The sequence below is a fragment of the Cygnus olor genome, chromosome 26 (assembly GCF_009769625.2).
Source record: "Cygnus olor isolate bCygOlo1 chromosome 26, bCygOlo1.pri.v2, whole genome shotgun sequence".
Classification (NCBI taxonomy): domain Eukaryota; kingdom Metazoa; phylum Chordata; class Aves; order Anseriformes; family Anatidae; genus Cygnus; species Cygnus olor.
Window position 1 is genome coordinate 2,944,836 of NC_049194.1, and position 21,897 is coordinate 2,966,732.

The window sequence follows — 21,897 nt, forward strand, 5'->3', positions numbered from 1 at the left end:
TAGGAAAATCTACAGGCAGTTTGTAGAAACATGAATCATTTTGTTTGGTGGAATATCAAGTGTTGGTATCTAAAGTGACAACCCAAGATCTGCCTCTAGCACACTGGAATTATTTTCCTGGGTAACAACAAGTATTCCTCAGTGACATTTTTCAAACGGACAAGAAACTGAGATTTGTTTGTTGCATCTCCAAATGATATAAATTAGAATCAGGGGAGGGCTGATGTATAAATAAAGGAGGCAGGAGGCTGTCTATCAATCCTAAAAGAAACAGCAATCGAGGCCCCTCTGAAAACCACATACCAAAAGAAGCACTTCTCTCTCCAGTAATAATCTAGATTCACCTGCATGCATTCTCGAAGCAGCTGGAGAGTTTGGTGAGTTACAGAGCAGAGGTGAGATCTGAATCCTGACAACCGAGATTAGGAAGCGTTCTCAAAGACCCTGCAACAGAACCTGCTGACTGAACCTGCCAGTAGGGAACCAAGCTGGAAGAAAATCAGGAGCATGGCTGTCAGGAAAGACAAATAATTAAGCCAGGTGGAGTTTAAAAAATTAAAATACGTTGCTCATAAGCAATCTACTCTAAGCACGCTATAATAAAAAGTGGGCTTTATTTTTAAAAATGTTCTTCCTGCACAGAGCGAAGAGACAGAAGGTTAACAAATGTTGCCCTTAAGTATGCTGAAGGAATTACTGTGGAGGACAACAAAAAGACAAGGTACCTGATGAGAAAGTGTGATGTGAATTCACAGCTACTTTACACTTTTACGCTGCCTTTCAGAGTTTTAACATCATCATTTCTGCAACTCTTGAGCAGAATGCACTATTATTTATTCATTCGTAGGTGGGTAAGACTGCTCTTCTTCCTTTGTATCTAAGCCCCCATGTGTCACCCGTGAAGCAATTGAGTGGAGCAACACCAACTGCCCAGGAAAGCACAGTGCTATGGCTGCTTTCAAAAGGGATTGTGATGGCCTCACAGTCCTACTATCCGCAAAGCCTGACGACCCCAAAGCCCCAGCTCTGACACATGAATGATTGGGGCTGGTAGCCTTTACCAGGGACTCCATGTGACAGGGAAGCTGAGCAAATAAGCTGCAGGGAGCACATTCTTCACATAGCTATTTACTTGCAGCCACAAAGCACACAGCCACCTCCGCACTATAAATCACGGGGTTAGTGAGGCAGGGAAAGGGGGGGAGACTGGCAGCCCAGCCACATCAGGACCCGATGGGCTGAGGGCAGCTCCCAGAGAGTCACCCCGAGCTGGCAAAGTCATTTCCAAGCTGCATTCAGGAAGCCAAGAACAGCTTTACACCTTACAGTAATTAAGCTAAGAGTAAATCAGACTGAGCAATCTTGTAAAACAGATCCCTAGCAGTTCAACGCCCTAAGGGCGAGGACAAGGGGTGAGCAAAGCAGGCAAGCTGCCTGAAGTCATTTCTGCCCCCACTGCCTGCCCAGAGGTATAAAATGTCCCATTTGGGGGGAGTCAGGTCCTGAGCAGCTCCCAGTGACCTGGACTGGGCGCTGCAGTTGCTCACGTGCCCCTTCTTCCAGGTTGGGCCAGAAACCTGCCTGGCACCACCCATCCCAGTGGCTAAAATCCCCCAAACGTCCAGGTTTTGTGATTACAAACCAGTATTTGTTCTTCCTTCCTTAGGAAAATGCTGCCAACCAACCTCCCAGTCAATACTTCAGAAGGAGGTCTCAGAAGAGAGCTGATAAAATGAAGCTCCGAGAACACTTCAGAAAAATAACTGTCTCCTTCCCACCTTAACATTAAAAGCACTGTAAAAATTCCTTTTTATTGCAAAGAATCAGTGTTTTGTGGAGAGTAAAGCATTAGGAATGTTTACAAATAACAGAACAAAACAACTACCTAAAAGGGGAAAGATTTTATACAAAAGCATTTTTTGAATCTGTCTTACAAAAAGGAACTATGGAAATGCTATTCCATACTAGAATATTTTTTTTTTTATCTTTTTTTTTTGGTATTATACGCTTAAAAGGTCCAATTAGAATCAGTTAAGGCATACATACAAAGTAATGCAAAAATACAAGTTTTATTTCCCCTATTTCAGAGACCAATTTTACAGCACTACCAAGCAGTTTCTGCATAATTCTCAGGAATTTTATTTCTTGGGAAATAAAGGACATCTTTCAAGAGAAAACCTACTAGCATATGAATAGTGAGGAGAAGCAAGCTTCAATTTTGCAATGAAAATTATATGCCAGACAACTTTAAATCATAAACACTCCAAAAGTAAATTTGAGATCTGTTATTCCATTATTATTTTAAAAACGCACACCAAAAAATAAAAATAAAACTCCACAATGGAAGCAACAGTTCGGAAACAACAAGCTGTGCAAAAGACCACAGTGTATGCTCCAAAAGGCACCTCTCTTGGGGATGCCTTTATGTATCAGTAAAATCCAAACAGAAGAGTCCTACTCGTCGTCTTCTCGCCAGAGAAAGGAGTAAGCAGCAGAGGACTGAGCTGTGCCGGAGCAGAGGTCTCTCCTGGAATGCTCTGCAGGTGGAGATGAAGGCTACTTATTTCAGGACACAAAGTGTAGGATTTGGAAAGGAGGGCAACTTGACCCCATTTTATACTGAGAGAGAGATAATTCCAGCACTATCTCTGGAGTAAATAAGAGATAAAATGAAGGTATGAAAATGTCAACCGATGGTAACGCAGATGCTATCATCCAGGAGTGTCTGCTAGTAATATAAAGGGAAGAGCAAAAAATTGTTCCCCTCCCACCCACTTATTTCCAGTCCAGTTTGAAAAAAATAGAAAAGCCGACCTGTGAGACACACTTGAATTTCTTATAAAATTGTATACTCTGAAAGTGTCTTTTCAAACCAGAGGAGACTTATAGGCCGCATCGACTTCAAGGAGGACACTTAACTAAACCAGTTGATGTTGAAAGGGTTGTTTAGTCAAACACACTGCTAAGACCACCCTCAGCCTATTGATGCTTGCGTCCATGAGTTTTCAGAAACAAACTGAACCAAAAAAAACAATGCAGAAAGCAGCTGCAGGCTCGTATTAAAAAAAAAAGCCACAAACACAAAACGCACTGAACAAACCCAAAACTAATGGTAGGGAATGAAAATGATCATTCACTGCCTTTCATTCATCAGGCCTTTTTTAACAAAAAAATTAATGGTAGACAAATGATTGAAGAGCACCAACTACCGAGTACAAAGGAAAGTATTTCTCTGTAATTTCCAGGTTCTGCCTGTGCAGGTAAACATTAACTACAGCATACAAAAGTAAACCATCCCTATTCAACTGTATTATTTAATCGGTAATATGAAGGCCTAAAGCAGAGTGTTCAGATCACAGCTGACTCCTGACATTGCGCCACTCCTTGAAAAACCATTTAACTCTTTCCTGAATCTCTTCTTACTTCACACATTATAGCAGCCCGATGCTGATGTCAGCCAGATAAGGCCGTATCTTAAAAAGGGCATCTCCTGCTAGAGTTTGATCTCCACATTTAACATAGCAAAGAATGCTGAAATGAATTACCATTAAGTATTTGGAAAGACCTAGTGATGACTGCACCCCAGGATGACCTACGGGAGCCCCAAGGTTAACTGAAGGTCTCTCTCCCAACTGTAGAAGAGTAGCTGAGAGATGTAATATTCAACTGCTGCCTTCTGCACAGATTAAGTGAAACAGGAACTATGGTTGGTCTTAAAGTCAGTCACCTTGACTGGAAAGAAGTCGGCTGCAACAGAAGGCTCCTTGAGGACTGGTGGGAGACATTTACAATGACAGTAAATGAGGTAACAGTTAAAGAGCTGTTAATTCTTACACTTCTGGGCACAATGTCCAGCTGCAGGCGAGACATCTATTTCCCAGTGGTACACCACCATGTAATTAGAGACCTGAGGTAAAGGAGAGTGTTATATCCTTCCTCTGAATCGAAAGAGACTGACATTTTCTAAGAACTGGGGAGCAACCAGTCCTGAGGATTTAAATACATCATGAGCGGTGACAGGAATTTTGTCCACCACATACCAGCACTGAGGCTAGAGAAGCACTTACCACATAGATCAGCAAGTTGGACTTCAGAAGCAAACACCTGCTATAAATAAAAAGCTGAAACAAAACCAGGGCAAGCATAAGGAAAGAAACCAGAGATTTCTGCTAAACGCTTGTGGTAACCAATGTGCCAAACGCCATCATTTTTCAGGTTTCCCACCTGAGCCTGGGGCAGACTAAACATAGAGGAGACATCTGATAGATGAAGACAGTAAATGGTAAGAGATTATTGTCAGGGTTGGTTACAACTTGCATCTAAACACGTGAAACCCAGAAGGAACATCCCCATGATCATTACAGACAGACAAACACCCATCCAGTTCCTTTATGGCAGCTTCTCCTGCACTGTTCTGAAAGAGACTCCACAACCTCTCCACTAGGTTCTCAAAATGCTGAGAGCCAGACAGCTAATTTCTTCACCCAAGGGTCCACCAAGCCAATTTCCAATCGCATTTTTAAGCATCTGTTGATCCTGGTTACGGGTCTACACAAATACAAGTACACCTACCAATTATCGGTTTCCCACACAACTCCGCAGCCATTGCCGATGCTTGTTCTACAATTCGAGCAGAAACGGTGTCTAAGAAGCTGATCTTTAAACTTCGCTCCAGTCGTCATGCATTTTTACAGCCTAGGCAGGTTCCCCGGTGGTTAGCAGAACATTTCATCTGTTTGGCAGGCAATTAGCATGGTTCTATCTATGGTTTTTGGAGGTAAGCCATTACCTTCCTGTCTCTTACTCTATGCCACTGACATGTCTCACTCTATTCATAGCTCTGAAAAAAGCAGAATTCAAATTTAATCCCTAGGATAACGTCCAGAAGAACATTAAAACTGTCTAATTTTGAACCTTACCTTGTCACCAATCTCATGAGTACTGGCAGGACAAGGAGAGAAGAATCACTTTACAGCCTGGTTTCACTGCAGTAACACTACGGACCTATGGAGCGCCATCCACTCAAGAGTTTCTAAGAATTTTAAAAATGACCATATGACATGAAAAAAAACCTGCTCTGATGTAGGCAAATATAATCAAATTGTGCCTGACAGCACAGAAATCAATATAGCCATTTCTAAATTTAGCAAAGCTGCAGTAGTTAACCAAAAATTGCACTCCTGGATGTCTCTCTCCCTGAATTCCTTCTCCTTAAATGTGCAGGCAGGTGGGGTGTAGAGAGTCAGCTGATGTTCCATTAAAGTTCCTGTTTAACTTAAAATGGGATTTAAATAAACCTTTTGCCCTCACTGTGTAACAGCATTCATACCTCATCTGGAGCCTGACAGTAAGGTATCAAAGGGTTAATTAACATGTATGCAATGTGTGGTTTAGGTAATATTAAATGGAAATCTCTGAACAGACAAGTGTCAGCAAGTGCAATGGAAATAAATTGGGCATCTCCTTCCACACTTCAACTTTCTCTCCCCAGATTTGCTCAGAGCTCTCTATGCTGCTTGTTCAGTAATTTCACGCTACGCTGCTTAACAATGTAAGCATGGAGGCTCAATCTAAAACTGCACTTCCCAAATGTCACTTGTTTGTGAACACATGGCTGAACCCAAAATTGCTTTTAATATTAGAGTGGTGCCTGCTGGCACTGCTGTAGTTAAGGGTCTGTCAGAACTTCCACGATAAACCCCATTTTCTGGGGTGTATAACCACGACCATTTGCTACAGACAAGCCTGGCATACAAGGTCACAACAAACTAACTCGATTTTTTTTTTTTCCACATTTTCAAACCAAGTTTGTTTGGCCATTTTTGACTGTAAGACACTTAACACCATTTTGAGGCCTCTCACGGTTCTAGGTTTTTCTTACCCTCTCTTTAGCTCCAGAACAAATTCAAAAGGACAACTCCCAGTCCACCTCCACATGGTCTCAGAGCCCACGGCTACTGCCACATGGTCTGCTTTACCGCCTTGAAGGATTGCAAAAAGATTACAAACACCAACCCTGGATTCACATCCTTGAACACTGGCAGGGGACAGCGGGAACAAATACATGACTTTTCAGTACAAGGATTTTTCTATTCTGAGAATCATTTCAGTTGCCATTACTAGCAATTCAGAGGTATTACCTGGCTGGCACAGTGAATGTTATACTTCATGGCACAGCCACTAGCATGCCTAACATAAGATGCTTTTACACCACTGCGGTTTCACAAATGAAATAATAAAATCTATTTGCTTATTTTAGACAAGGAGAGTGCTCAGGTGCCAAATTTGTTAGCTAACAGCTGACTCCTTGAAACTGTGGGCTAAATATTACTGAAAAAATAAACAAGACAGACACCCGAAGGTAACCTGAAGGGCTAAACTTGCTTTCTGTGGATAAGCTTCTCGGACACCGAGTGTTGCGATGTTTGACAGTCAAGGACTGCCTGCCTGCAGTTGCTGAGGCAGGATATAAATACCAAGAGATGGAAAAAAGCAGGAAAAAAAGCTCCTGTGGGTTAACAACCACCTTCCTTTCCTAGTTGCCTTAATGATGCTTACTAATTAAAAAGGAAAACTAGGAAGAAACAGCATGGCTTTTTTCATGATTCTACAAGATCCCTCACTGTCTGCAGTGCCAGAAACAGCACTAGCTTCGAGAAGCAGGAAGGAGTGACTGGCATTAATCACAGAGCAACCACTCAGGCTAATTAACACACAGCAACGATCACTTCTGAATATAATTATACGTAGAAAGTTTCAGCTTGGGCCGAAAGTGGCGGAAGGCATTACAGCACATTACAAAGGTGAAGGGTTAAAGACAGCATTTTCAATGAGCCTAGGATCCCAAAGCAGAGAAGAGAGTGACTACATTCAGTGATCATCTACCTTTCTTAGAATATAAACCCTAGTAAAGGAAAAATGGGCATCATTACAGTGTTCCACAGATTGAGGCACAGATGCACTTGCAGCCCATTTTCAGTGGGGTTGGTTTTGCCCAGAACAAAGCATTAGGACGCATTATGAAACCTGCAGAGTCACACCGAGTTGATAGAAGAAAAATAAGTGAAGGAGATGATATAAATGCTATTCTAGAGTGAAATCTAAGTCTGCCTTTCTGGAAAGGAACATCTGAGGCAATTTTACACTGCTACCCCATGGCAATCATTTATCCTTTCCCCAAAGACTGTGTGGAACTGATCCCTAATTTAAAAATTCACAGATTTTATTGAACTAGTTATGCTGCACTGCATCACATCTAATGTACCAAAGACATCAATGCATTAAAAACAAGCCATTTAAGGCAGACTTTCAAAAAAGAGAAAAACTATATTAATCAGTTTGAAATATATGCCCATAGCTGCTAATAATTCACATTTAAAAACCAGAGAACGCACTATGCATGCTTTCATGAAAAACTGTCAGTGCCCTCGGAACTGTCAAAAGTAACAAAAACATACAAGAAATTTGCCCTAATGAGATAGCCATACACAGCCATTCCAGCATGATTCTCCTCCTGAGACATGACTCAGGCTTTCTGTACTATGCAGATGGTAGAGAAATCCAAATATTTTCACAAGGTTATTGGTATATTCCTATGAAAGTTTAAGATGTCTCCAGCTTATTCCTTCTCCTTCAGCGTGTGCCTAATGAATTGTATTCAGTCATATCAGTCACCTTATTCAGTGTGAAACACAGTTTGGATGCTTCAGAAAACTAATCCAAACTTATTAGTTTCAAAACAACCTCTCCACAAGGTGCATGTACATTCAGCATTCAAGAAAGTCATTACTACGCCCTTAAAATGACATGAATTATCAACAAGAACAAAACAACAACATGGAACAATGAAAGAGTATATCCTCAAAACAATTTCAGTTTTGGTCAAAAGGACAAGTCCCCCACTCAATTGTTTTTATTTCACGAGCTGGTGGTCTTAAGTAATCCCTCATCCAAATAGACACCTACTTGGGTTGCCATTTTTCCATAGTCGATCCACCGCAAAGTGGCAAAGTTGGTAGACTCGGCACAGTTGAAGCCGTGATTGAAGCCAGCATGGTAACCGTAAGGAAACGTAATCATGAACTCTCCAGCTTCCTGGGTGATCTGAAAAACAAAAATAAGACATACCCCACAGATCAGTTGAAATAGCAGTTTGAGAACAGAGTTAAATCTCTCTGGTTAAATCTCTCTCTCTCTCCCAGCTGGAGGGGAGGCAGAACAGTCACTGCCAACTCTTGGCTAAACCTGGAACAACTTCTTGCTAACAGCAGAAATATCAAAGTAATTCTACTCATGAAAAAAGACAGTACAAAGGATGGAAACCATCACAAGATCTGAACTCTGTTGAGTCAAAGTTACAGAAAGAATCCCAGGCTGCAGCAGTTCAGAAGATCAACAAATTTTTTGATGGTCATCACTTCAGCTTATGTTAAGTCCAAACCCATGTTCATACTCCATGCTAGTGGGGCCAAGTAAATTGGATTTCCCACCTAAACATCCACTCTGCCTTGCAGTGTCCTGCTGAAATACATGCTACTTTCCACTGTATTTACTTCCTCGCTCATATTTATCATTCTTATTCCCATTTGTTCACCCATTAGTCAAACAACCTAAAAATTACAGCTCACCATTTGTCTACTCAAGTAAAATTAAAACAATAAGCAAAAAGATTGAAAACTGCAGATTACGGCTGTAATCAGAGGCCAATCAATTCCCAACACTTTTAGAAAATCACCTTTTAAAAACCTACGAAGAGGAGACATCGGGGAAGAAAGGAAGGTAATTAAATCCTAGCACACAGCGTAAGAACAACTGGCAGCAATACCGGCAGCTTTGAGCAATCCTCCCGGGCCAGCTCGCCAGCTTACCAAAACGTATGATAGCATCTCCCTTCGATAGATCACAAAAGAGGCAAAATTTGTCCTTCCCTTGTCTTTCTAAACCAGAAGTGCTGACCAGGCTTTCATAACAGCCACATGACGCCTCTGGATCATTTCCCACAACACAGTGGTTCAGAGCCTACAGAGGTTTTGAAGAACTTACACTTAAAAGCACAAGGATCGGTCCACATAGGAAATGTGAGCAGAAGTTAAAATATTTACCCACTATGCTGATTAAACACCTAAGCCTGCTAATGCTATGAACATTAGCAGAATAAAAAGAATTAAAAAAAGAAAAAAGAAAAGCTTATATGACAACACGAGAAGCTTCTGGATGAGAGGTGCCGAAGTCCGGTCTGCAGCCAGCTTCACGGCGCGTTCCCCATCCAGCCCCCTCCATAAATCAAAGCAGAGCGGTAGATTGCTAACTTCACAAGACGGAAAGATTATGTTTCTGTCACGAAATCTACATCCTGGTGTCTTCATTTCAAGCCTACAGTGTATGTCCTCCATGTCACTGCTGTCAACATTATCCCTACAATAAATTAGAAAGCACTCGAGATGATGGATAGGCCATGCAGAAAAGTAATAACTATTGAAAGAAAGCCAGCACAAACTGCCACTCATGGAGAAAGCCCTAAATTTACTGACTTCTGCAAGCTCTTGAAGAATAAATGGAGAAATCAATAGGAGATTACAGAAATACACATTTTTAATTATTAAAAAGCCCTAGTATTGATCTGCTTCTTTTTTTCCAGAAGTAAATACCATTATAGAGATTTATAAATGTGTGCTTATTCACTTCATTGAAATCTGCCAAGAATTTAGATGAAGGGATCCTATCTCTGTTTCTAAAGAAAAATGGCACACATTCCCTGTCTGTGAATAATAGCGATCCTCCTTCAAAAGCTACTATTTCAGGACAGGGGTTATTCAGATACAGGCTGCTCTGACTTAAGAGATCTCCTCCTCCTCTTCACATTTAAAAACAACCAGTGACTACCAGAGAGTTGAGCAAATCTATCACAAATACACATTTTCACCCCGCGCTCTGTAAATCAGGATTAGGAATTATATTTCTTTAGGTAAGATGTTAATAATCCCCCTTCCTTTAAAATATAAAGCTTGGCTTTGACATGTACTAGCCTCTCCTATTTTTTAGTGGGGGAAAAAGAAGAAACAGATAAAAATCAGATTCGTAGCATTCTGGTAGCACATATTTTAAAGGTTCTACATATAATCAGCATGAAGGAGACACCAGACATGAATCTGTAAAAAAACCTTCATGTCACAAATCAAAAGATTCAGAGCAGGAAGCCTAGCTAAATGGGAGAAGGCTTTTTTACCAAGCAACAAATTAGAAATTCCCTTATTTAAAGCACTTCACACCCCATGCCTATCACCATACAGAACAGTAAAGCTGACCTGCGATAAGCTTGGAAGGAAAGCTTTCCTCTAGCGACTTTTTTTTTTTTTCTCAAACTCTTTTGTTCCTCTTGCACGGTTATTGATCAGAAACCACTTACCATACAATTTCCAGTCAATGTCCCTTTCCACAAATACATGGAAAAGCAAACACATAAAGATGTATCACTCCGGAGCAAAATCTGCCCACCTACAACATTTAAACTTTTGAAGCCTGACAAGAATTTCCTTCCTGTTCTGACCCCCTGCGGACACAAAAGCACTGCCCAAACACACCACCCGAATGACACAGCAGAAATTAATTCCCATTTCCTGTTCTCTTCCATTCCACAGGAAGGGATGCCAGCAGGGGGCTGCACGACAGACTTCACTTACAATGCCTAGGCTGCACCAACAGATACTTTTTAATCAGTATTATTTTCAGCTTTTTTAGATAAGCAGTGACCCCTTGTTAGGCTCTGTTCAACATGTTCTGGCATCACTTATGAAGCTGTTTTAACCAGAAGCCATAAGAAAAATACCATTAATAGCAGCAAGACACAGCATTCAACTGATACTGCAGCAGAAAAAAGCGTAAGAAGAAATTCTTAAACTTCACCATTTAAGTGACATTTAGACCAATAAAGATAAGGTCGGACAGACTTTTCAGAAGATCACACTGGCTACAAGTTTTGTACTCTTTTGGGAGTACGGTTGGAATAGACATCTTTGACTCTCCATTAAGTCATTTCTCCAAGGGGCATCTATGCATTGAGATACCACTCACATTCCAATCTGCCCATCTACTTTCCTGAAATTTGTAAAATTAAAATCCTTACCAAAAAAATCAGATCCCACAATTAGATATTTTCATTATTATTTTCAACCATATGTAGCAGATATCAATATTTTCACACTTGGGATTTAGGTTTCACAGACAGAATTACAAGAAAAATGGTTTGTTGATCTGTAAGAACAATTTAACATCGACCATCGTGTGCAAACTAGGCCAAGTCTAGCTAGCCACTGATGTTGAACCGTAAGCACCACACATTGCTTCATGCAAGCCTCCTCTGCACTGACAGCGAGCTCATCTGACAAGCCAGATGATCACGCTTCAAATTTCATTCATCACAGCCTTCCACCAGGAAAAATGAAACAGTCCCTGGAGCAGTAAATTGAATGAATTCATGGTTCTTATGCTATAAAAAAGCCAAGATCTTTTACCTCCATCTCAGAGAATCACTAGGCTCATCAAATAGGTGCCATACTTTGTCTCAGGTGGACTAACTCTAGCAAAACCATGCTTAAAAATGATCAGAGCTCAAGAGTTCTTACTTAGAAAAAGAAGGGCATAATATCTAGAATGCTGATGATGCAAGGGGGTTGAGGAAGAATGAAATCAATTTGAATCGGGCATTCTTTGACACTTCCCACCAGAGTTAAGAGTCACAGTGTCTCCAACTTGATTCCTTTTCCCACACCCAGACAGGATCATACCCTGACACGATGTCTTAACCCCCCTGGCAGGACAAGAGCTCCGTACGCTGCTAACACGCAGAAGCAGTAACTGCTTGATTGATTCTACACAGATATGAAATCCGTGGTAAGCATGCTTGGCTGAGGAGATTTACTTCTTGTCCAAAGACTTTGAGAATAAGCACATTAAAGCGATCATGCCAAATAAACATGACCCAGCATTTCAAATAAGACGACTTAAGAGATGCATGGATCCTTACTGGCCCTGTGTAGACAGAAGGCTTGTACAACAGAGAACCAGTACGTCTAACTCCAGTTTTTGATTCATACTGGATCCAGGAGAACAAAAAATTAAGCCTGTGTTCAAGAATTACCTGTGAGTTATGCAGCCTATTGATAAGCCATAGCACCTGAATTACAGTTTAGCCCTGCCTACCTGGAGAAGCTCCGTAAGTGACGAAGTTACAATGCTTAAGTTAGCTCTTGTGAAAGGTTTTACGAATAGAGGTACTTCACAAAGCTTGTCCTAGACAAACCACAAATCCTCATTTACAGGTATCCAGCTGGTTTAAACTGATATGATACATTTAGCATAATAATGCATTTGGAAATTAAGCAAATTGCTCCCCAGTGGCTTGCAATGAATTGTTTCCTTAAAAGAGGGGTGTTGTGGTTTGTGCAACTCAACAGCTTACCAGCATCTCCAAAGTATCTTTTTGGTACATACCCGGTCAAAAGGAATGCCGTACTTCTTCAAGATTGAGGGCGAAATGAGGGTCATCTTGTGACGGAGGAAAGCATCGCATCCCTGAGAGCTTCCAGGAAAAAATCCTGTGGAGACATTACAAAGAGGACTATCATTTCTGGAGTATTATACCCAATCATTATTTAATCAGAGACAAGATGACAAAATGAAAACCTGCCTAGATACTTTAGATAGATAAAAACAATAGGCGTACTACTAAAGATGTCAGTACTTAGCACATGCCTCACTGTTTAAAATACCACATAAATCTTGTGGGGAAAAAAATTGCATGTTGATGCACTTAAGTGTTAATCCCATTCAAGTTGAGAGTTAGCTTGTAAATCATACATATTTGGGCATAAGCAACTTGGCCAGAATTTCAGGAAAATCCTAACAAATTAAGAAACAGAACCTGGCTGTCTCACGTTTGGGCTAGACTCTGAGCCACCCTTTTTCTGAATATGGACAAGGAAAAATTGACAAGCATGCACCATCTACTCCATACTGATATGTCCTTTTTATACCTTCTTTGATGGGCAGCTATATTATTCCTGGGAAAGTAACACAACTGTTATCAAACGATTCCAGAACGATCTGCCCTACATACCAGCCTAAAGGAAAAAAAAAATAAGCATGCAGATGTTAATATGCAGTCAAAAGAAAGAAACAAAACAAAACATATCCACTACAAGGCAGTGGAAAAAGGGACACTTATTCACTGGCCACAGCAGACACTCGTATGTCTGGCAGAGACAGCATGATCTGACTCAGCATCTCAACAGTACGAAGTGCAAGTTCAACCAGAGCTATGAGATCCACACCGAGTCATTAAAATAAACCACAAATAATTAAAAGTAGGATAAAAACCGAACCAAACTCTTGATGTCAGTACTTCCTTCCCGAAAACATCAGCAAGACCAATGTAAAAGCACTGTGTTCAAGACCACGTGTTCGGGTGATTCAATCAACAAATTATGTGTTTATAGGGATTAAAAAAAACACCATCATTTAGGAGAAAGAGAAAAAAAAGGCAACCAAGCTCTGGAAGCAAAATTAATTGATGGGACATAATGGAAGGGGGTTCAGAAAGTGAAAAAAAAAGGATTGCTGTATTCCAAGTTTTCTTATATTTTTGTCCTAAAAGCATTTCAATTACAATTATGACTGTCTACTACCCGGTCTGTCATTCTTCTCTGCACTTCCTCTTTTTAATGCACAGTTTAAGTGGCTCTCATTAAAGCCACTAATAAAGAAGCACATTTTAAGTGATTAGCACCAATAACATGGCAACACATTAACATTCTCTCCATGGGCTCCACAACTCTCCCAGTGAGCTCTTTTACAGCTCAGCTATTCATTTTCCGTATTAATTGCATACTCATCTCTCCACAGTGAACTTCTTTGTACTATAGACCACTGATGCACAGGACAGGGAGGATGCCCAAGCAGTAATGCTGCTTCATTGTAGTTTTAAAGCATTACTCATCCCAACTTCCATAAGGCAACAACCAGCTTAAAATAAATCCTTGATAATTTGTGTCCGGTTTATTGCCAGCCATCACTGTGCTTCAAAAACTGATCATCAGTAAAATGAAGTTACAAACAGCAAGAGTCTTAATATTACTGTGTCAGACTTTGGTGTGATATTTCAGATTCTACAGAGCACGAGTCATCTAGATTTATTAACTTTCTAATAGATGAAACTGTAGCTTCTATAAAACCTGACAAATGATTAAACAGAACTGTGCAGACCCGAAGTAACTTTGAAATGTAACTTTTCTGAGCAACAATTTTTAATATTAGTAGTATTTAGGGATTTTGTTTTTCTCTGCATTAAGAGAAAATACGACCATCTCCTAGGAGGTTTATACCCATTTATTCTATATTTACCCTATACAATCGATCCCTTCAACACTCTCCCCTTTTTATTCAAGTGAAAAACAATATTTATAATGACAGTCAGCAAGAAACATCATTCCTATGAATACCTACTTTACCGATATTATTATTATTTTGCATCAGAATACATGCAGCCTTCCAGGTCTTCCTGCCTTAGTACAGCAGTGCTTTTGCAGCATTATCTTCAACAACAGATTTAAATCATTAAAGTATGCCTCATCGAAGATGAAACATGTAGATTTTGAGTTAATTATTCTGGGACAGCAGCTTTTTTTAGCTGGGCAGCACTTAGAACATTTGCAAGTACACAAAAATAGCAACAAAGCACAAACACAACATCAACTAATAAAAATATATGTATTTTTACAGTCAGTCATCTTTCCTGAAGCTTCCACCATTACCAACTGGAAATCAGAAGTGCCCAAACCAGAACACTGATGTCTGTGCTTGCTGTTCTCACCAAGGGCGGGAGGCAGCTTGCAAGATGACCTTGGCAGGTACTCAGGCAAGAACACGCACACAGGGTTTTCAGCAGCTGAGACTGGCACTTTGGAAGGCCAAAAATTACAGCCAGCCTGGTGAGAGGTGGAAGTTTATCACAGCTCAAGCTAGCCCTGCTTTTTGAGATGGGATTTATTGTACTGAGAAGACAAAGAGGGATGTGGCTGGAATAAAAGGCAAGCCGCCAAACACTGTGCATCATCTTACAGGGAAGTGAGAACTCCCCTAGCTGTTCTCCATGAATGCTGTCACTGCATTTGTAGGCACTTGCCTAGTTAAGATCAAAAGTAATCAATGCCAATGCTGTACATGTAGCACTGACAGCGTAGGAAGAAAGAATGGTTTCTACCACACTGTTTCCCAGCTGAATGCTTGTAATGGGGGGGGAATTATCACAAAGACCCCATAGACCACGCCACAGAACCGGAGCAACGGAGTTCTCAACTCACTGCCACAAACCTCCTGTTACACATGGAGATGCACGAGGGGTCTCTTATTAAATCCATTTCCCGCACATGGTCTTACTGCCTCAAAAAATCAAGTTTTTTCCATCAATTTTAGTTAGGGCCATAGCATTTCAGAAGACTGAGGCTTTGAGAAAACAGTTGCACTGGTAGGAAACGTTCACGGCACTTCTGACAAGATGACAAGCTTTCTGCCCCTGAAACTATTATACCAATGCGGGTTCATCAAGCAGCTCTTGCAATAGTAAATTATAGTTGTCAGTTCAAAATCAATTCTTTGTAAATCCGTTTGAAAATTAAGGGTGGAATTCTCCTCTGGGATGCTTTAGTTTTCACTAGGAACATACCCGTGTATTTGTCCAAACAGTATTAACATGGCAAGAAGCTAAGCTTACCTTTCGCCAGGCGTTCCAACCTTTTGCCGTGTTCTGGAGGAATAGCATACCTAGGAGAAAGTCAGAGAAGAACAAAAAGTCATACCGCAACCTAAAAACAGTGAACTAAAAAAATGGGCTAAAAACAACCGTGGTAGTAACTTTCAGCACAGCACAAGTACAATTAACGTCCAGAAACATAACCAAAAATTGAGGTCTGGAAGGTATCAATAACACGACTATAACACATGGAGGAAAGCCAGTATTCCCATCAAAGCCCTCAGACACGTTACACGAGGTGTGATATTTGTCTGCAATTGTTTAAACACAATCACAGGACTTCATAAGGTAGAAGGATAACTGAGGTGACAAAGTGATGATACAACAGAAATAATTCAGCACAGGGAACAGCAGGCTTGGTTTCCACAGGAAAGACAGCTGCAAAATAAAACCATAAGGCCGTGCTAAAGATTAACAAGTAAGAAATTTCAGAGAGGCTGAGAAGGTGTGAGGGAGGGTCTGTGTGTATTGGCACACCTACAGGAAATGAAGATAGACATTTTTGAAAGAAAACTGTGCAAATCTTTTAGGTTTTATTCAAAAAAGTAAGTACTATTCAAAACAGCAGTCAATCCTTGTCTATGTGCTGGATTGCACCGTCTGACGTGAAAGGAACAGAATTAAACTTTTAGGTAATTTTCTTGAAGAGGTGAATGGAAAAAGCAGGGTCTTCTGGGGAAAACAGTATTAAGGAATAAAGGGAACAACTTCTAAATATTTTAAAGAAAGTTTTGTATGACTGATGTAGAAAGAATGCAAAAGAAGTTTCAGATGTGTTCCCCCTCTGCCTCCCAAAAAAAGTTCTTAGTTAGCTTACTGCTCTGAAGTTATATGACCTCAGTATTCACAGAAGCAAAATTCAGGTGTCAAGATTTTATATATTCAGGCTATGAGGTAACTGAATACCATGATATACTTAAACATGTTTAAAAAGATGACAAAAATAATGTCAGTGGAATTTTTTAAACTGTTGTTTACATACTGCATCAAATTAAGCGTGGCTCTCATACTCGTTTTTGTAACAGTAAGAGAATTTTGAAAATTTATATGTGAGAATTACATTTATTACTAGCTATAACTTCTGCACAATGTGAATAATAAAAAATGAGTTATTTTTGTTATTTTCAATAAAGTTGTCAAAACCATCACGTCCCATTATAAAAAGTTGAAAACAGGATATTGTAAGCAGGCAACTGCGTGATCTCAACAACAGGTACACAGTATTGCTCTACTAATGATAGCATCTCTCAAAATTTTAACGACTTTCAGCCCGTCCCCTTGCTCAGCTTCTCAATTTTCAACTTAAAAGTTTATTTACAATGTAAGGAGAAAGAAAGGAGTCATATCCCATATTGCTTTTGTCCACAAACAAAAATTTACCTTTTGTGATCTAGCAGGTTAGAAAGGATAACCAAGGAAAGAAATCACACATAGGATGCTTCAAGAAAGATTTAGACATTAAGCTGATTTAAACTGATGGCTTAAAAAAAAATCTAAGGGAAAACACTATGTAGCACCTAATCTTATAAAATAATAAACATAGCAAAGGGCTCCCAACATCCTCTGACCAAAGTTTGACAGTGCCTTAAATTGCATAATTATCAAACAATTCAATTTCATTTGTCTGGGACAAAGCTAGTAACTTTCATTTTACAAAGACCATTCATCACTTACATAAATGTGATAAAACTAATCCCGATCCAAAGCTCCTTTGTGGGATTAATGTCCCTTAAAACAGGGAAATGAGACATTCCATTTCTTCTGGGAAAAATGCTGAAGGATTGGGAAAGAACTAATTTATGGCTACAAGGCTGCTGATGATTAATGTAATATCCCCAGTCTACAATGCAACCTTCACTTAATTAGTGTCTGTAATTGGGAGTTGTAAAGATAAGATTAATTGAATCTTGAGGATGTTAAAAGTTTAATATATTGGAACATGGTTATTGTGCTATCTGAAACTGCAGACCGCAAAAAGCCAAGCTGAGCTTTGGAGAGCAGTCCACGGAGAAACAAAGAAAAAGGACTTGCCTGGATAGAAACCAGCAAGAAAGGAGGAATTTCCAGCTTATAAACAAGAACTATATGTAATAATAATATACAAATCAGAATAACCTACCACAGAACAGCCTCTCGGTAATAGCTGACTTCAATTTTATAAATTAACTTCTTTGTTTGGACCAAGTCTTTTAGGAAACAGAGTCTATACATCCTTATAAACGTATTCCTAGAAATTCACAAAGTTAACTGTAGAAGAGAATTAAGAGTAGGTCAAATTCTGCTTTAAGTTGCACTCACAAATCTGACCAATTTACATAAAGATAGGCAATAAAGAAAGAATTTGGGCTGCTATTTAAAACCAGTAATAGAAACAGAAGGCTTCTGCAAGCATTGCACAGATTGAGCTAGCTAGCTGTATATGATCAGACATAAAATGATTGATTACAAGGTAGAATAACAATGGAGGTGACATGGAAAGATTAGAAATTGCTGCAATCAAAGGAGTATTGTAATTGAGCATATAAGCATCCACGAAGGGCTGCCTTTTGTGTAAGACCTTATGGTAGCATCCTCCCGCTTTCACCACGAAAAACAGCCAGGCACTTATTAGGAACAAAATACTTGACAGAGGGAACTGACAAAGCACTGTCACTGAAAACGATTTCTTACCGTCCTTCTTGCACCCACAGGTTGGGGTTCAGATCAACAGCAAAATATCTTTAATTCCAGAGACAGCTGCCAAGATTATGCATGGTAAAGCATATCCAATTACTTCCTTTTCTATATGCATCACTTTGAACACTTCGAGATATTTTTTTTCATCAAATAGTAGGGTTCTTTTTCCTTTAGCACCCCAGCCCTAACACTAAAAGAAGTAGGTTTCCTCTGGATAAATACCAGAAACAAAACCCATCCTATCGAAATCTTAAAAAGGAAAAGAAAAAAGAAAAGCACATGTAAAACCGCTGCCTTTTTCTGTCCCATTCAGATGATAGCATAAATGCATTCCACAAAGACATGAAAGGAGAAGAAAAAGCACCTCAGAACAAGAAAAATACCAGTGGGACTTTTACATCAATTGGTCAAAATAGACCACAGTCTCCATTAAAGCTCTAGAACTGGGCTGTGTCTGGAATACGAGGCTGACAACTACCCGATGCTTCACCACTGTTGACAGAAGCACTTTCATGACACCCATCTGCCCAAGTAAAACTGACTTTGGAGTACAGCAGACCTAATTTTGACGCAGCCTTCAGCAGACATTTCTTTCCAGCCACAGCAAAGATGGAGCAAGGATTTTCTGTCGTCCCAAACAGCCACAAAATTAAAGAGAAGCGATGCTGGCAACATAAATATTTTAACAGCCCTTATTAATAACTATCTTTTTATAGGCTACTTCTGCTTCAGAGAAAACATCTGCAACAGCCAACAGAACACACGAGAGCGCCAAAAACGCTGACCTTGAGCCACTGCTTCAAGTGCAGTATCTGTCCCTTCTGGTTCATCTAGGCTCCCCAGTAAAAGCTAAGCTGGTGCAAACAGTGCCAAACCAGTGACTGTTCTCAGGCGCGTTAAACTTCCAAATAACTGGGCTTGCAAACAAACCAAGAGACTACACCTCAAGTACATGCTCCCAAGGGTCAGGGCAGCCTTACCTTGGTTGGCTGGTTCAAACGGCCAAACTTAACCCAAAAACCTGCCACACAGCAGTTTGCTGAATTACTGCATGAATAACGTCTTGCTGCCTTGCCAGGGAACATAAGATTTACAGGACGGGAAAAAAAAATCTCAAGATAGAAAACTTACAGCTATATGACTCAAATGTCATCTTACCCTGAAGTCAACAATCTGAAAGTAATATACTGATCCTTCTAAATTACCTTTTCCTACTCTTTCTACTAAAACAAGAGCAAGTCCCTGAAATAGATTAAGTATCACTTCTACGAAAATGGAACTTACTGTTCTACATGAAAGATTTTCAGCTTCTAAACTTGTTTCACGAAACCTAATTCCAGCATATCTGATCTCTATTTCCGTTTAATTTTCTGAGTTCTTGACTATCCTGCAAACCTGATTCTAATGGTAATTACCAGACATCGGGATGACGGGTCTAGAAGGTACATGCCCCGAAGCCACAAATGCGTGAGATGATCATTCCCATACAGTGGTAAGCTTGCTTTTGTTAACAAGTAATAAGTTTAACCGGACAGTCCCCTTTTTATCCTTAATGCAAAAAGATCCCTCCTATTTGCCATAAAGGATGTCATTAACGGTGTAATTTTCTTGGTGTTTTGTTTATTCCCCTGGAATGGCTTGATGGATGTGGATAATTATCAGACTATAAAAGCCAGCAAATGTGCTATTTTCTATCGCTCTAAATCATCAAACAAATAAAGTGTGAAACAGCATTTTTGAATACAATTTTCCCCTCTAATGGCTTCGAATTATTATCGGGAACAATGAAAATAAATAAGCAAATGTCTTGTGAGTTAAGAATTAAATGAGTGTGTAAGTAAAAAAAAAAAAAAAAAAAAAAAAGAGTACACCGGCCATCCTGGGATACAAGGACTGGTTCAGAAGCCATTAAGGGATGACATAAGAGGGAATTCACTACTGCAATGTCACCGCTTTCTGGCATCAGATGTTCTTCAGGGGCTTTCCAGCCTAGCTCGGATTCTGACCTAAGGCTGCCTCGCCAAAGTGGGGGATGAGGACGGTTCAATTTTGTCTCAAAAGCTATTAAAACATTTTACCCATAAAGCACTGCTGCCTCAGGCAATCCTCAGCCCACTCATGCCCTCCCCACCAGTTTCTCCTGGTTTAAGGGACAGTTCTCACCTGAAGCTATCATTAGCTTTGGCAGAGCACCAGAGCATCCCGTCCCTTAGTTCAAGCTTCCCTCAAAGCTTCCAAGACCTTTTCTTGCTACAGTTGTGATACACGTGCACAGATTTGGATAGTTACGACACCTTGCACGTCAGCAACCTGGCCTCTCCTTCGCCAAAACGGAACAATTAAGCAATTACTAGATTACTGAATCGCAAGCGTCCGCTCTCTACTAGGGATTGGGCACCACGGGCAGAGGTTCAGCTGCAAGCCTTCGGAAATGTCACTTCAGCCCGATTCCTGTTAGAAGGTAAGAAAGTTAATTTCACAGTGTCTGAACAAGGTCTGGCCAAACAGGGCGCACACAGTTTAACATGCTATAACTACCGAAATAAGGAACGCAAACAAAAAGTGAACAGCACATTTAAAATGCCTAAGACCATGCGTCAAGCTGGGGGTTACTTATCTGTCTTCAAAGCAGATTTAGTTGTGTCAAAAATATTGACCCTTTGAAGATTCAAATGCCAACCTACTCTCAGTGGTGACAGGCAGAATAAAAAGCTATTATTTCAATCTCTGTAAGATAAAGTGTGTCCATAAATGCGTAATCTGAACCTTAACCTTCAACATCTTTAGCCTCCCTGACAGCAGAAATGCTTCAAAAAAAAAAAAACAACACAAACCAAACCTTAGTCTATCAAGAATATTTATCACCTGATAGAAGCCCCTAAGAGCCACTACTACACGCAGAGGAGCTCCTCGCCTGCAAAGTTCACATCCTGTTTCCAAGGCCTATTTTTTCTACAAGGTAAAGTATTTATAATACATCTCCTAGCAGTGTCAAAATAAAGCTCAGAGCAATAATCAAGAGTTTTTCTGCACTGTTCTTAAAGTCGGTTTTGCAGCCTGTCTGGAGAAAAGGCATTTCAACAACAAGAATGGATTGCTCCTTCGTCGCGAGCACTGTCAGCTCCCTACCCTTCGCAGTCAGCTCTCTTTTTCCTCACCTTTACTGTCCTCCACGTTTAGTAGCCCTGCATCCCTTTCTCCCTCCCAATTTGTTAAAAGACAGCAATCAACACCCCTTCTTCTTCTCCTCATCGGTATCTGAGGTTATCCAACAGTGAATTTGCTTTAGGTATCCAGTTTCACTTCTCACAATCACCATTTGGAAAGGAAAAAATCTCTGGTCTCCCTCATCTGTCCCCCTCTGTTGTGTCTACTCTGCATCAAGAATGCAAACACGTGCTCCGGAGATAAGACCG

The 21,897-nt window shown here is 40.2% G+C and overlaps 1 protein-coding gene across 11 annotated transcripts in view; it reads right to left on the reverse strand.

Annotated features, from left to right (window-relative positions):
- KDM4B (lysine demethylase 4B) overlaps window positions 1-21,897 on the reverse strand; it is a 90,998-nt gene that overhangs the window by 39,463 nt on the left and 29,638 nt on the right. For 9 of the 11 annotated variants that reach the window (XM_040537486.1, XM_040537484.1, XM_040537487.1 and 6 more), the window contains exons 6-8: window positions 15,767-15,816; window positions 12,490-12,593; window positions 7,966-8,103 (exon numbers count right to left, since the gene is read on the reverse strand). In XM_040537486.1, coding sequence (XP_040393420.1) covers window positions 7,966-8,103; window positions 12,490-12,593; window positions 15,767-15,816 — 292 coding nt within the window. Of the gene's footprint in view, window positions 1-1,863; window positions 2,538-7,965; window positions 8,104-12,489; window positions 12,594-15,766; window positions 15,817-21,897 lie in introns of those variants that run through there. The other 2 variants (XM_040537489.1, XM_040537488.1) reach the window with 2 other exon arrangements.